The sequence below is a fragment of the Myxocyprinus asiaticus genome, chromosome 47 (genome assembly GCF_019703515.2).
Source record: "Myxocyprinus asiaticus isolate MX2 ecotype Aquarium Trade chromosome 47, UBuf_Myxa_2, whole genome shotgun sequence".
In the NCBI taxonomy this organism is placed as follows: Eukaryota; Metazoa; Chordata; class Actinopteri; order Cypriniformes; family Catostomidae; genus Myxocyprinus; species Myxocyprinus asiaticus.
This window is the reverse complement of record NC_059390.1, coordinates 8,549,817-8,567,086: the sequence shown is the minus strand read 5'-3', so window position 1 is coordinate 8,567,086 and position 17,270 is coordinate 8,549,817. Positions and strand designations below refer to the sequence as shown.

Sequence of the window (17,270 nt, the reverse complement as noted above, 5' to 3'; positions counted from 1 at the left end):
TGTGGTTCAGGGTCGAGATTCTGCATTTCTCACAAACAAGCAGTAAAAAGAAGTTTTAGATAGGAACTTGGGGCATTTGGAATGAGTGTATGTGAATTTTCCGACCTTCCCCAGAGCAATGAGTTCCAATTAATGCAATGCTTGTTGGAAAAAAAATAAAATGTGCAAAAAATGCTTTGGGAAACCAAAAAACGTGCAGTACCTGGAGGATTTTTCTTAAAAACAGTGGGCAGTTTCACAAAGCAGGGACTCATGCATAACTATCACAAGAGATACGAACAGTCATTGATCACTGATGAAGAACCAAGAGGATGTAAACTTTTGAACAGGATCCTTTGTGTAAATTCAGTTATCATTTTGTCTTGTGGAATATATATAAAAATCTGTTATATCTAAAAGCTTCATCAGGGCAGTACTAAATAATTAAAACATGCAATTTTTATGATGGGTTATTTTTTTAAACATCTTGCAGATTCTGCAAGAGGGATGAAAACGTATCCACTCAACTGTACGTGTCACAATTGCTTGTAACTTGTGTTAAATACTTTAGAATTGATAGTTTACTTGAACAACTGCTTGAAAAACTATATACATGCATTTAAAATATTTATATTAATATTAATTTATATTAACTTTTTAAATAAAAGTGATTCAATAATATAGTAGTTTTCCTGTAATATTAAAACTGGTTTTGAGAATTGTGATATTTTACTGGTATTTGCATCGACTACAATAAAAGAACGTAATTAAATCGATAAGAACAAAGCGAATAAAAAAAAAGAATAGAATCAAGTGGAACGGAACAGAACAGAAAAGCATGAAACAAAATAACAGAATAGAATAAAATTAAACAGAACAACAGCACAGAATAGAATAGAAAATTATAGCAAAACAGAGTACAATAGCACAGAATAAAATGGAACATTATGGAATAGAACAACAGAACAGTATACCATAGAATAGAATACAAAGAACAGAATACAACACAATAGAATAGCATAGAACAGAACAGAATACAATAGAATACAACACAACAGAATAGCATAGAACAGAATAGAATAGCATAGTATATAATACAACACAATAGAATAGCATACAACAGAACAGCATCGCATAGAATAGAATACAACACAATAGAATACAATACAACACAATAGAATAGAACACAACACAACAGAATAGAACACAACACAACAGAATAGCATAGAACAGAACAGAATAGCATAGAATAGAATACAACACAATAGAATAGCATAGAACAGAACAGCATCACATAGAATAGAATACAACACAATAGAATAGAACACAACACAATAGAATAGCATAGAACAGAATACAACACAACAGAATAGCATAGAACAGAATAGAATAGCATAGAATATAATACAACACAATAGAATAGCATAGAACAGAACAGAATAACATAGAATACAACACAATAGAATAGCATAGAACAGAACAGCATCGCATAGAATAGAATACAACACAATAGAATAGAATACAACACAATAGAATAGAATACAACACAATAGAATAGATAACAACACAATAGAATAGCATAGAACAGAACAGAATAGCATAGAATAGAATACAACACAATAGAATAGCATAGAACAGAAGAGCATAGCATAGAACAGAACAGCATCGCACAGAATAGAATACAACACAATAGAATAGAATACAACACAATAGAATAGCATAGAACAGAATAGCATAGAATACAACACAATAGAATAGAACAGAATAGAATAGCATAGAATAGAATACAACACAATAGAACAGAATAGCATAGCATATAATAGAATACAACACAATAGAACAGAACAGAATAGCATAGCATATAATAGAATACAACACAATAGAATAGAATACAACAACAGAATAGCATAGAACAGAACAATAGAATAGCATAGAATACAACACAATAGAATAGAACAGAATAGAACAGCATAGAATAGAATACAACACAATAGAATAGAACAGAATAGCATAGAATAGAATACAACACAATAGAATAGAACAGAATAGAACAGCATAGAATAGAATACAACACAATAGAATAGAACAGAATAGCATAGAATAGAATACAACACAATAGAATGGAACAAAACAACCAAACTGAATTAAAGTGAATAACACAGAATAGAATAGAATGGAAAAGAACAACAGAACAGGACAGAATAAAGCGGAGCATAGAATAGAATAAATGGAACAGAAAAAAATAGTTTTCCTGTAATACTGGAATCAATATCATTTTTTTTTTTTTTTACATTTTACAGACACTGGTATCAAGTTCTGAAATTTTGTGTAAAACACCTACTTTTGTCTTTTCTGCACTTGAGTGTAGCATGTGTGTGTTGTGGCGGTACCTACAACCGCACACGCGCATGTACATTTGCACCTATCCTTAATCACCTTGATTGATGACTCAGAGAGAGAGTTTAAAATTTGGTGGCTTGGAACAAAACGCAGGGAGATCATTCACATGAAAACAAATGGAACAAAATGCAGGTGTAGGGGTGATTACAGTAATGAAGGAGGCGGTGGAAACTTTGCAGGAGTGTCTGGTCGAAGTGAGCTGCCAATGCATTGACCTCGACCACCACGAGATGCCTGCTGAGAACAATCTTCCGATCTCGTACTCGTTGACACACACGCACACACAAATTAATAGTTGTCTTGTAATTGTGCCATTTGTGAAGGTGTACTGTTAAAATGTCATGTGGTATTCCAAATTATTTAATGTCTGTGATGTGTAAAAAAAAAAAAAAAACACTTTGCACAATTCAATTGATTTGGTTTGTGACTATTCTGTTGTTAATTACTATAATGATTAGAGAAATGGTTAAAAATATATACCTACAGTTCTCATTTGTATCACATGGTTTTTAGTTTAGTTACAGCTATCCTGGGCAAATTGATTATTTTTGATGGGTTAAACCTGTCTGGCGCCCGAATATATTTAATTTTTTATCATTTAAATTTCTGGGTGCACCACTGTTACATTGTGTTGCAATAATTTAAATGACTGTCTCTAACTCGCTTCCTGTTTGGGCAGAAAAACCATAATAGCTTCTATTACTCATCCCATCTCACTCTTTGCATCATTTTACCCTTCTTTTCCAGCTTTCGTTCCTCTTTGTTCACTCCACCATTATTTTCACTTAAAATTTGGCATAGAAACCATTGATTTTGAGACAAACTTACCCAAACTGACAAACTGTTAAGATCTGATATAAACTGATCATCAGTCACAAACCCACACACCCACGGATTCAAACAGCTGTTTGGTGTTCTGGGTGGGAGAGCGACTGAAACAGGCTGCAGACAGCATAAATGTCTTTCATTAGCGTGTTTTAATTAAAAATCGTATCGCTCTTTGTGGAGGTGCCACGGTCCTGGCTCCCTTCCCCGTTACCACAAGAAACTGAACTTCCGCAATTAATGACTTTGCCCCATGGCAAGAAAACACCTCGCATTATCATCCAGCTCTATTTCAGCTGTATCTGATCCTTTGGTTTTTTTCTCAATATGGAAACATTCATTAAAATTAATGAAAGTACCTATATTCGCCTTGAGGACTCCTGCAAAGCTTTAAATGAGGGAGATCATTACAGACGTTTCTATTAGGTAATAACAGTCTGAGAGGGGATTAAAATGAGCACTGACGTGGGCGTCGTCGTATTGAGGTTTTAAAAGCTTTAAAGGAACAGTTCACCCCAAAATGAAAAACCCTTTTGTCATCCCAGATGTGTATGACTTTCTTTTGTATGCTGACAAATTAAAATTTTTAGAAGAATATCTCAGCTCTGTTGGTCCATACAATGCAAGTGAATGGTGGCCAGAACTTTGAAGTTCATAAAAGCACATAAAGTCAGCATAAATGTAATCCATACAACTCCAGTAGTAAAATCAATGTCTTCAGAAGCGATATTATAGCTGTGGGTGAGAAACAGAACAATATTTAAGTCCTTTATTACTATAAATTCTCCTCCCTGTCCAGTAGGTGGCGATTTGTGCGAAGAACGTGAATCACCAAAAACAAAAAAGAATGTAGAAGCGAAAGTGGAGATTTATAGCAAAAGAGGACTTATATATTGATCTGTTTCTCATCCACATCTATCATACCACTTCTGAAGATATGCAGTGTTTCCCCAAGGATTCTGTGCACGCATCCACAAGCCCGCAACGCTGGACCCGTATTAATGCGTGTTGGTCAAAGAATAGATTAAAACAGGTGTGTCAAACTCCATTTCAGCCTGGGTCACATCAGGGTTTATTTGTGCCCTCAAAGGGCCCTTTGAAAATGTGGCAACAGCACCTGCTTTGGTAGCACCCATGCAAACAATATTACATGTTAAATGCATTGAAATGCACATTTGACAGTACAACATCGATATTTTAGGTTGGGATTAGGGCTGCAACTAACGTTTATTTTGATAATCGATTAATCTAATGATTATTAGAATGATTATTTGACTATTCTGCGATTATTGCAACGATTAATCATTAGCTCTTAACCGATTATTCAGCTTGTGCCCCGACTTAAAAGGTTGTATTAAACTAAAAGGTTGTATTCTTACTAACAATAAAGAGGACAAAATCATCTTTTAAAAATACCTCTAAATGACATTCACTGAATTAAAGGGAAAAAAATACTTTTTTATTAAGTTTAATTCAGTAAAGCAATTCACTGCAAATCCTATTGTTATCAAGTGTTTTTGTCTTGTTTTCCATTTAAAATGGTCTAAAAACCCTTAAAACAAGATACATTTACTTGAGAAGCAACATATAAGCTATTTAGACTTGCTTTAAGAGTGCAACTCATAGAAGAGGCACTGACCACACAGAGAAATGCCAGTTTCACAGTTTGTAGTTATTACATGATCTGCTTCTGTATTATCTGAACTTTAATAAAGCTATAACGCATTAAATATAACTGCATTAAAGATGTTACGCCGGGGTGTTTCCTTTAAAGAGCTCCGGCTCTTATTCCACAATGAGAGTGCTTCTGTATTTACTTATTTTGTATTTTTGCATTATAATTCCCTCATACTTTGCGATCTACATCACCTGAAGCTGTTTGGAAAGTGTAGAGTGCATCTGGACCGTGAGCTGTGTAATTCTTCCTCTCCTCAGTCAGGCGCGAGCTGCAGTGACTGCTCTCGCACATCATCATTAGTTTAATGTGATCTCATGTTACGATAAATGAGATCAAACGACTATTCAACAACGAAAATTTTGGTTGACAATTTTTTAATTGTCGACGTTGTCAATAACGTTGACTTATCGTTTCAGCCCTAGGGATGCACATGAAAATTATGATATTAACAACAGTAATATCTGTGGAAAAAATAAACACCTAATATTATAAGGCTAAATTGAAATATTCTGACAGTGTGAATAAGTTGGGTCTTCTTTACAGATTCCTTTCATCAGGCTCCTAATGATAACTACAGTCATGTCTTGGAATTTCTGAAGGCAAACAATACAACTTATATTTTCCTACAATCAGAGAGCATTAAAAGAGCACAGATTGAAGTGGAAGATGGAAATGCACCATAGTTCTTCCATATTTGTAATACTTCCATATTCTTCCATATTTGTAATAGTTCATGGTAACCATAGGTAAAACCATGTATGGCTCCTTACTTCCATGGTTAGTAACTATGGTTTCTATATAAATAACTATGGCATTTCTGTAATGAAAAAACAGCAGTCTAAAAAAATTGAGAAAGTTTTTCTGCCACAACTACCATAGGTAATACAGTACAGTTAGTGTTACTGCAATAAATCCATGGTAAAGTTTTGTAAGCGATCTGAGAACCGAAAAGCCTTCTAATTTATGTTTTCTCCTGTTTTCTTTGTCGGTGTCATTTAGAATGTGGGGGCTGTTTGTTTTAAACTAGTTTTGCAACAGACAATTCCGTACCGCATTCAAACGTGCATCTTACTGCTTCACAAGCGCATTTAAAATAATCTGTTCAGTTGAAACCAGTCAGCGAATTACTGCACCTTCTCTGCCCTCGTGCAACTTCATTCATGATTAAGCCGTGTTGATCATTGACCCATGTAGTGCTGTTTCATTCCGTTCTTGAAGCGAGCAAAGTGCGCTCCAAAACACAGATGACAGGGGAAGGCTCATTAACAGTCATGAGGAAAGCGGCAACTGATTGTTCAGTGAAACGTTGCGATCCCTTTGCCATCCTACGTTTCAGAAATGAGCTCGGGGGGCCTCGGTAGCTCAGCGAGTAAAGACGCAGACTACCACACCTGGAGTCGCGAGTTCGATTACAGGGCATGCTGAGTGACTCCAGTCAGGCTTCCTAAGCAACCAACTGGCCCGGCTGCTAGGGTGGGTAGAGTCATGTTGGGGTAACCTCCTTGTGGATGCTATAATGTGGTTCTCACTATCGGTGGGGCACGTGGTGAGTTGTGCGTGGATGCCGCGGAGAATAGCGTGAAGCCTCCACACGCGCTAGGTCTCCGGGGTAAAGTGCTCGACAAGCCATGTGATAAGATGCGCGGATTGACGGTCTCAGACACGGAGGCAACTGAGATTCATCCTCCACCACCTGGATTGAGGCGAGTCACTACGCCACCATGAGGACTTAGAGTGCACTGGGAATTGGGCATTCCAAACTGGGGTGAAAAAGGTGAGAAAATAAAAATAAATAAAAAAATAATGCGTTCAAGGGCCACTTGAAATGAAGTGAGTTTGACATGTTGTTATGCGGTGACATCACTGTAAGTGCGTGTATTTTTGTGTGTGTGTGTGTGTGGTGGGGTCTCTTTCGCAGTGTAGAAAGCGCACAGCTGACTGGGGCTGGCAAGCGTTATGTTGTGTCAAGAATATTAAATTAACCATGTGAAATCCCAACATCGACGCTCATAATTCAGCAGTGGCACAGCACCGATGCAAAATGCATATAGGGGCAACACTGATATGGATTTACTCACTGGAGTCGTATGGATTACTTTTATGCTGCCTTTATATGCTTTTTTTTAAGCTTTAAAGTTCTGGCCACCATTCACTTGCATTGGATGGACTTACAGAGCTGAAATATTCTTCTAAAAATCTTTATTTGTGTTCAGCAGAAGAAAGGAAGTCATACACATCTGGGATGGCATAAGGGTGAGTAAATGATGAGAGAATTTTCCTTTTTGGGTGTATGATCCCTTTAAAAGAGCAAACGCAGAACAGAAAGTTAGCTTCATGGAATATTATTGTATTAAGTAAAAATAATCTCACCATTTATAACTGGCGTGTAAACCACAATCCCAGCTAGGTTGGGATCAGACACAGTTTTGTCCAGGATGAGTCCTCCGATACTGAAATGGAAAAAAAATACACATCAGGGCTTATGTTTTTCAGTCTGCTTGAGAATACTTGGCCAGGTGTTAGAGAAAAGCTGAGTCTGTGTCTGACCTGCTGATGAACATGGCAGTTATAACAGGCTCCCAGCCTGAGTAAAGCAGCTGTCGACTGGCTGGATGTTTGGAAGAGATGACCATCCACAATGGAGTCAGACACATGAAGGCGGCACACACCAGAGATGACACGTATGGGTGTGAGTCTGAAAGTGAGAGGATAGTTATGCATCAGTTGCAGCAAAACCCCAGAAACGACTCACTGCTCAAAAGTTTACTGCACAGAATAAAGGAATATTTCACCCAAAGAAAAAGACATCACTGAACTAGCATTACATTGCCTTCAAACACTTTATGGCTGGCTGTAATAGTATTTAAGCAGCAAATTGAGAAAGAAAGCATGATCTCCTTAAAATTTGAATTAAAAGTTTTGATGCCAACTGCAACTCCAAAAGAGCTTTCATCTTCATCCTAATCTCTCTTCATTACACACTCAACAACCCAAATCTTTAAATCCCAAACATGGAGCCAGCATCTGTATGTGTGACTATATTTAGTGAGATGGGCATGACAGGGCAATGGTTAATGATGGCATAAGCCTCTCTCACTCTGTTGGTTGGCACAGCTGGCATGGTTTGGGCATAGCGTGGCGGTGCTGTGTGCCGTGCCCTCACCTCACTTCACCTCTCGCTGAGAAAGACAGACTAAAAAGGACTTCAGAACTGGGCCAGTCTGTAGTTTATCACAGTTAATCGTTGCAGGAAAAGCCTAATTAAACTAGCATAAACACAGCAGAACACTGCTCAGGACGGCCAACCAGTGACTTTCACACCTTTTGTGTATGTGTATTACACATAGAGAGAGGCAGTGTTTGTGTTAGTTTGTGTCTATTTCAGAGAGAGATGTAGGGTGCTTGACGGAGAGAGACGGTACGTGTATGAGTGAGTAGTGGAGACGTAGACACAGAGAGGTCATGAACTCTGTCACAGCACTCTCATTGTCCTGAGCCAGACTCATTAGCATTATGACCCAGCACATAAAAGATATTAACCCTACGGTCCATTAACCATGACTCAGACACATTACATCTCTAGACACTTGCAATAGTATGAATATTAGTGAGAGATTTGATGCTATACTTAAAACACACTATACTTTATATTACTGGTTGTAATCTAATATGATAAACACAAGACTAAATTATTATAGCATTTATTTAACTAACAAACCTTCAGATTGCGCTTCTGACATATCTACCTAAATTACAACAGTTCAAAACTGAAGTAAGTATAAAGGCAAGGATTGTGGCGCACTCTTGTGGCATAGAATTGATAATACGTGTTTTCTGTTGGGCAGACGAAACTACTACACTGCTTATATTTATCATCCTCTGATCTGCTACCTATCCTGGGTGAAAAATAAATCATGCACATATTCACACACATTTTCTCACTCTCTCTCTCTCTCTCTCTCTTTTACCCAGGCAGTTGTAGAGGCCCTGGCTGATCCATGCCAGAATGGCCAGTGTGATGAGGTCACCAAAGCTGGCAGCAATGGGCGTGGCTACGTTATCAGGGTTGATACCCGTCTTCTTGGAACCCACGATCACACCCACCATTATTATACCTGAGACAAAAGATACTGTTTAGTTTACTCACCTGGACACTGGACAATATTAACCAGCTTCATCAGAGATCTGAGCATTCTTAAAGGGGCCATATCGTGGAAAACAGGATTTTACTTTTTATTTTGAAATAAAAGAGATTAATGTACTATTTACACATACTCTTAATCTAGACTAATCATAACAGAGGATATTTACGTAAAGAAGTAATAAATAGAGGTAGACTGTTATATATCGGTTTTACCAATTAATAGCTGCTGATAAATTTTTTTTTAATTCCTTTATTCTGCATAAATAAACCTCATCTGGTGAAATATATTTATACAAAACTTTTATCTGGCGAATATATTGGCTATAAAATGATTAATTTGTTAAATACTTACATATAGAGGACAGTAACGGAGCCAAGTCTCTATTATTTCAAAATAAAAGTCCTAGGTGTATTTCGGGCTTGATTACAATCAAGATTTAGGTTGCACAATTAACCTCTTTTGCAATTTTATTCATTTTGGACTCTTGTAGCCTCAATGTCTGTGCCCTTCATAGTAAGAAAAGACTAAGACATTTTATTGATTTTTAAAAAATATAGGCCGATTAATCGGTTATTGGTCTTTTCCACCACCTTAGTTATTGGCATATGCAAAATCGGTCGACCTCTAGTCATAAAAGGTACTTCGGCAAAAACAGCCTGTTGAATTCTTAGGGTCAGACAGAGTGTAAAATGGTCATTTAAAACTAAATATTGACTGTTTTGGTTGTAAGAAACCTTGACTAACATTCGACGTGCACCTCACGGCTTTAAAATAATACAAAGCTACAAATTTAGAATGTGGCCCCTTTAACAAATGTAACTAATTTCTGATCGTGATACACCATGTGGACATTATTTGATGTTAAATGAAATCAAAGAACACAGCTCTAGTAGCTATACACAAGAGTATTAAAGATTAATCTTAAGTTTGTACCCTGTAGTACAGATGCTATGAAGGCTGTGGCTACACTACTGGAACAGAGCAGCGCTGCGTGATTGAACTGGAACTTTCCTTCAGGAATCCAGCCCAATACGACAGCTGCTACAGCCGCCAGGAACCCAATAACTGTGGCCTGCACCTGAGAGAGAAAAGAAAGTGCCAGTACTGGGTAAGATGGATGGATGGATGGATAATCTATTTCAAACTTAAAACTAAAATTAAGCAAATTTGTGACATTGACCCTGTTAACACCTTTAAACAACATTTTATTTTCATCCATGGAATCACACAAGATGCTCTTTGGGACATTTTATTAAAGATCTTGCTGGATAACATGGATCATCAGGTTCTGCACAAAATTGTGGAGTCCATGCCAGATTGAGTGCACGCTGTCACTGAAGCAAAAGTGGGACATACCAAATAATTTTTAATGCAAATTCTAATTCAAATTTTTATGCTTTTGCTTATAATATCATTTGAAATGAAAAAAAAAAAAAAAAACGACAACTGTATTTCATCAGAAAAATTAAAAAGAGAAATATTTTCACGAGTGAACTTTTGGACCGCACAGTGTATTTGTGTTCATAACACCTGCATAAACACAGGACATTCCCAGGATCGAAGAGCACTTGTCGAAGTTGTAATCAAGAGTAAAAATCTAACCCATCATCCTGATAAGGTCTCTGTACCAGGTAAAAAACAAATGCTAACTAATTGTGTGAGTGTATTTAGTCACTGGGTTGTTGATGGTAAATCAGCCTGCATTTGCTTCTGTTCTGAGAGCAGAGCTGTGTATGTACCGTAAGCCTGGGCAAAAACCAAATAAATACTTACTTGTTTCAGTGCCAAGTTTCCAATAATGAGATTCCACTTCTCTATGGGCGAGTCCATTTTCCCCACATTCACCTGAGGAAGGCAAGATTCATCAACACGATTTCTACTCTCATACTCCATGTGCCTTCAGTCACCACTTACCCAAAACATACTGTGGCGGTACAATGGTAAAGCGATGGTATCAGATGGCAATACCATGGTATTTTGAAATATACCATAGCACTGAATTGACTGCCATATTCATGGTATCTATATTGTATTCCAAGGTACAAACAGCATTGCCATGAAAAAAAAAAAAAAGCCATGGTACTGTTTGGTACTTTTCTGTTTTTGACTCAAACTATTTAATATAGTATATTTAGGGTATTTAATGTACATTTACAAGCATTTCTTTGTGCTAGAGCATGTTCGGGTCATATATCACTTTAAAATCAAATGAAAATAAAAGAAAACTAAGCCTAAAAAAAGCATGAATAGAAAAACTGAAAATAATTTAAAGACAGTTCACCTTTGTGTTTTTCCAAACCCTTATGACATTCTTTCTCGATTGGAACACAAAAGGAGATGTTTTGTTTTTTTATTTAATTTACCTCAGTCACCATTCACGTTATATGGGGAAAAGATGCAATGAAAGTGAATGGTGACTGAAACTAACATGCTACTAAACATCTTCTTTTGTTTTTCAGGGATGGAAGAAAGTCGTTTGGGTTTGTAACATGAAGGTGAAAACATGAGTGGTGAAACATGAGTCAGTAAATGATGGGTGAACTATCCCTTGACCAAATTAACTCTTGAGTGGTGAATTTTGGAAAGAAATTAGTAAGATAAGACATGTGATTATGAAAAGCAGCAATAAATTGAAGAATAAAACGTCATCTGAGGAAAAGACAGTAATGTTTTGGGTTTGGAATGGATCTATGCCCACGGTTTAACAAGGAGGCCGGCTCCACAAGTGTGTGTGCTTAAGAAAATAAAGGAAACAAAATGTAAATATGAAGCAGCTGCGTGAAAGCTAGAGATGTCTGAGGGCAACAGACTCCGTAAAGAGCAGCTCAGTTTGAAATTAAGTGTGTGTTTGTCTTTTTCCCCCAGCTGTATGAGGTTGAACAGAAGGCCCCTCTCCACCTCTCACTGCACACCACTGGGGTTTGTTTATTTTTCACCTCGATGGGGATGACACATTTGCCATCAGAACAGTAGACATCGTACTACATGAGCTGAAACCCCACTGAGTGCTCAAGTCCAGGCCAGAAAGAAGCAAAGGATTGATAAAAAAATAAAAAAAAATGCCTTGTCAGCAGATAGCAGCCAAGACTCCAGTGCCCAAAGAACAGGGCAGTTTCTTCCCTACAAGTTATGAAATAGCTTGTGTAATTTCTGTACAACTACAATTACTATATTTATGATTACACTGTTTAAAGACTTATATAGCTTTTTTTAATTTAATGTTTTTATCAGGTTTATATATATTGGAAATTCTGGTGAATAACTATACTACCCATGAATGATCCACCGATCAGAGAATCGCGGCCAACAAAGCGTGCCAAAAGAGCTTTGGAGTGACCACACTCCCATGATGCACTGTGAATTATGCAATGGAGTCTTTCTCCCTACACTCTCAAACTACTTATACATTTGAATATATCTGAAAAATCTGCTATATACTTAAGTATATTGTTTCTATACTTAAAATCAACAACTTCAAATCAATAGTTTTATATTTTTCTATCATTTTTAATTCCATTACGTTATTCACAGTGCTTTTGTCGTTCTGGGACTGTACTGTAGTTCATTCCTTCATTAAAGACATTAAGTATACAGTCTTGTACCTCTGTCTTTTTGTGTGATTTTAAAATACAAACTCAATTCTGAAAAAGTTGGGACAGTATGAAAAATGGTAATAAAAACAAAAAGGAGTGATTTGTAAATTCTATTCAACCTGTGCTACAGTATATTGAAAGCACTACAACACATTATTTTATGTTTTACATTGTGAATTTAATAGTTTTTTTTTATTTCTTTTATTTAAATATACACTAATTTCAAATCAAAATCTAGCACCTGCACTCTCTGCTTACGCAGTCTTGCACTTCAAATGCAGGCAGTATGTGGTTTGGCGTTGTCCTGCTGGAAAACCAATACTGAATGCACGTGATCTCCGATCCCTTAGACCTTCTTAAAAACTGTCATCCATCTGTGATGGATATCATAACATGGGCTCGGGAATACTTTGGTAAACCTTTGTCAGTAAACACCATTCACCGCTGCATCCACATATGCAAGTTAAGGCTTTACTGTGCAAAGCAGAAGCCATACATCAACACTGTCCAGAAGCGCCGACGACTTCTCAGGGATCACTCTCATCTGAGAGGGAAAGTAGAACAGTGGAATCGTGTTTTGTGGTCCGACGAGTCCACATTTCAAATTGTTTTTAGAAAAAAAAACATCCGTCATGTTCTCCAGGCCAAAAAAGAAAAAGACCATCCAAGCTGTTATCAGTGTCAGGTCCAAAAGTCTGTAACTGTCATGGTATGGGGGTGTCAGTGCCCATGGCATGGGTAACTTTCAAATCTGTGAGGGCAACATTAATGCAGAAAGATATGTACACATTTTGGAGCAACATATGCTGCCATCCAGATGCCATCTTTTCCAGGGACATCCCTGCATTTTTCAAGCAGGACAATGCCAAACCACATACAGCCCAGATTACAAGTGCATGGTTGCGCAAGCAGAGAAAGCTGGTGCTTGGCTGGCCTGCCTGCAGTACTGACCTGTCTCCAATTGAGAATGTGTGGTGCATTATTAAGCACAAAACACGGCAACGAACTTTAACGCTTAATAAGTGTTATTTGAAGAAATGCTGATGTTACACAGTGGTAAACACTGAACTGACCAAACTTTTATTGAAGCATGTTGCAATCATCAGATTTTAAATGAATGTATATTAAAAAATAAAATAAACTATTAAATTCACAAGCTAAAACATCAAATAATGTGTTGCAGCGCTATCAATATAGCACTGGTTTAACAGAATTTAAAAATTACTCCTTGTTTTCTATAAGCATTTTCCATACTATCCCAACTTTTATGGAATTTGGGTTGTACTTTTCTTCAAATCAAAGTTTTTAATGTTGTAATTCACCTAGGAGCTGGATGGTTTGGATAATGGCTTAGAACTCTTATGAAGGACTTTATGAAAACCCTTCAGTAAAAAATGAATGGGAAAAATACTTCAAGTACCAAGGCAAGACTGTTGCTAACTATTGCAATTTCATAAACAATGTGTATTATCCTTTAGAATAACATGCACTGATGAAACACGCACAGTGAGACCAAGGACAATTATTAGGAAAGTATATAAAGTCAATTTTGATTTCATGTTGACTTTAAAGCCTGTTTGTGCAAGTTTCTCACTCAGGTTTGGATATACCCATGAAGTCATGACCATAATAATAGACTTGCTAGTCATTCTATCGTAGATTTATAATTTTTACTGACAGCCCCAGCCTACAGAGATGGGCACTGGTATGAATCCTGCTACAAGTGGGCCCAAATTTCGTTATAAACCACTTATTTTTATGGGAGCTGATGATTAGAGTCACTAAATGACATGTTGACACACATTAGTAGCAAGACAGATCTGAGATATTATTATGATGATTTGCAAACATGGTTGAGTACATCTGTCACTCAACCATGTGATACTAACTGCTGTGGAAAGTCTGGATGCCAGAGTCATCTCCAGGTTTCCTTTCAAGCCCAGGAGAGCAGGAACCAGGATGAAGATCTCTGTAATGTTCTTAAATGCTTCCCAATGCTGAGAGAAATAGAAAGGAGACATTTCAGGTAGGAATCCCTTTGTCGATTAAGAATGTAACATAAAACTGTGCTGGAAGTTCTGAAATGGATTATTTCTCACATATAAACCTGTTTCAACTTTCATTTAAAGGGATAGTTGAATGAGGCTGTCAGTCCCTGACATTCTGCCTAACATCTCCTTTTGTGTTCCACAGAAGAAAGTAAGTCATACGGGTTAGGAACAACATGAGGGTGAGTAATTTATGATAGAATTCTACCCCCTTTAAGAATGTTAAACAGCTTGTTGAATCCCTTAGGCCACTGACTACCCCAGTTTTAATCTTGATTCACAAATGCCTGTAAAAACATCCTTCAGAAGCTCACCTGCACTATATCCAGTACCACTCCGGCCGACACCGTTCCAAACCCAGCTAGGAGGAAGGGCACCAGTATCTGCAGTGCCATGGCGAGGGGCGACTCTTTGGGCATGTTCCTGGTGGCCAACTGCTGCCCTTCCTCCTCGCTCTCCTCTTCCTCATCCGCCTCTTCTCCTGAAAGCCTGCCATCGGGCAGCATGAGTTCAGTCTCCGCATAGCGGTCGTCTCCAGCATCGGATAGGCTGACGGATGTCCGGCCGCTGCGGTCCGAGTGGCGGCGAGGTTCACGATGGAAGCCGTTCTTGAGGTTCTCTGGCTTGGGCGTGCTGAGGTCCACCATGGCCAGCTGTTCCTCCTGTAGAGCAGTGTAACCAGAAGGTACCATGGTCTGGAGTAAGGAGGGTATGGGCCTCAAGGATAGAAAGCTCCAGGATCCTCCAGCCTGAGATGCCAGACTAGGTCCCAGGGAGCTGGGCACAGCGCCCCCTATTGTTCGGAGGCTCATACTGTAGAATGGAGCTGGGTGGGCTCATGGTCCTCTGGACATTGCAAATGGCAGAAGATCAGAAGAGGCATGTGTTTTCCATAACAGTTATGAAGATCTGCTTGTATCACAGTAACCTGGAGAAGATGAATACAGATTAAGGCCCCCAATTTTTAAAGAAATCTATTTGTAGAGATGTTGCCCTTGCTTTTAGTGTATAATGATGGTCCACAAATTAAATTGATAAGTCAAAACCATCATTATATGCTTTTTGTGGTCTAGCTCCGCAGTCCTTAAGTGACCTTCTACCACGCAATATTCCATCACGTTCATTACGATCGCAAAATTCTGGCTTGTTAATAGTACCTATAATATCAAAATCCACAAAAGGAGGTAGATCCTTTTCATATTTGGCTCCTAAGTTATGTAATAGTCTTCCTAACACTGTTCGGGACACTGTTGCTGTCCTTTTCTGCATATCGCGGCGCCATTTTGTGGTGCGTTCTGCGTAACTCGGCGGCCCATGTGGCCCCATTTCACGGTCGGCCCACCGGGAAAAGTCCCGGTTCTCCCAATGGCCAGTCCGCCACTGCATGGCATCAACACTAATATTATTCTATTTGTTTCCCTGTCTCAACGTCGGGATTCCTATCCCTAGGTTGCCAGAGCCGGCCAGATCCAGCTCCTATTCCAAAGTTACCAGAGCCGGCCGGATCCAGCTCCGTTCCTGCTTGGTGTCTGACTCCACTGCTACGTGTCGCTGAGTGATGACGACTAACTGCAGCCGGTACCAGCCAGACATCACTTCAGTCTACTACGATGGACTTCAGATGATGATCTGATGCCAACTCCAACCATAAGACATGGGATACTTCATATGCCACTGCCTGAACCTTGGACCTAGGATGGACCTCAACGAACCTCACCGAAATGACCTGCCGGTTGAACTGCGATGCATCTCACTCATCTCTGCCTGCATCACCTTGGTCTAATGATGGACTACACTCTTGAAATGGAATACATTACACATACAGTTCATACAAAATCTTTGTTTAAACACTGGCCTTTAACACTTACTTATTTTACTACATTTAAACCATGAATTGCATTGCACATAAATAATAATATTGGCATTATATTCATGCTGTTTATCCAGAGGGTAACTGGCCCCACAGTGAGCCTGGTTTCTCCCAAGGTTATTTTTCTCCATTAACCAACATCTTATGGAGTTTTGTGTTCCTTGCCACAGTCACCTTCAGCTTGCTCACTGGGGTTCTAAATACAATTATTATTTAATTATTTATTTTTATACACAATTTACAATCTTATTTTAATCATACTACACAATGATGGCTCTTTATAGATATTAGTTTCATTTTCTGTTAAAGCAAGATTTTCTGTAAAGCTGCTTTAAAATGATGTGTGTTGTGAAAGGCGCTACACAAATAAAAATGACTTGACTTTTGTATCTGCTAACAGCAGCCATTTGATCTAAATGCTGAATTGGCAAACACAGTATTTGCAGTATTTGTAACTTAACCCAATTCCAGTCTAATCCTATACAATTATTACTTGAAGAATGTTTATAAATATTGTAAACAAAGTACACTTCGTGCTGATAGTTTACAAAACTCCTCAGAACTAAGGCAAAGAAACAAAAGCATCACAAAAAGGACTCAATCTCCACAAAACAGCAGATTTGTATGCTTTTTTAAGTAACTAAACACACATTTTAATGTATCATGTTTGTGATGCCGTGGCAGGGAGAGGACATGCTGCATGATCAGCTGGACAAAACTAGCAAATACAAA

At 38.1% G+C, this 17,270-nt stretch overlaps 1 protein-coding gene across 1 annotated transcript in view; it reads right to left on the bottom strand.

Annotated features, from left to right (window-relative positions):
* Positions 1 to 17,270, bottom strand: part of LOC127436393 (solute carrier family 41 member 2-like) — a 38,503-nt gene that overhangs the window by 20,843 nt on the left and 390 nt on the right. Inside the window, exons 2-8 of the mRNA XM_051690497.1 lie at positions 14,983 to 15,596; positions 14,510 to 14,617; positions 10,801 to 10,872; positions 9,961 to 10,105; positions 8,851 to 8,997; positions 7,430 to 7,577; positions 7,253 to 7,332 (exon numbers count right to left, since the gene is read on the bottom strand). Of these exons, the coding sequence (XP_051546457.1) occupies positions 7,253 to 7,332; positions 7,430 to 7,577; positions 8,851 to 8,997; positions 9,961 to 10,105; positions 10,801 to 10,872; positions 14,510 to 14,617; positions 14,983 to 15,480 (1,198 nt within the window). The 5' untranslated portion in view covers positions 15,481 to 15,596. The remainder of the gene's footprint in view (positions 1 to 7,252; positions 7,333 to 7,429; positions 7,578 to 8,850; positions 8,998 to 9,960; positions 10,106 to 10,800; positions 10,873 to 14,509; positions 14,618 to 14,982; positions 15,597 to 17,270) is intronic.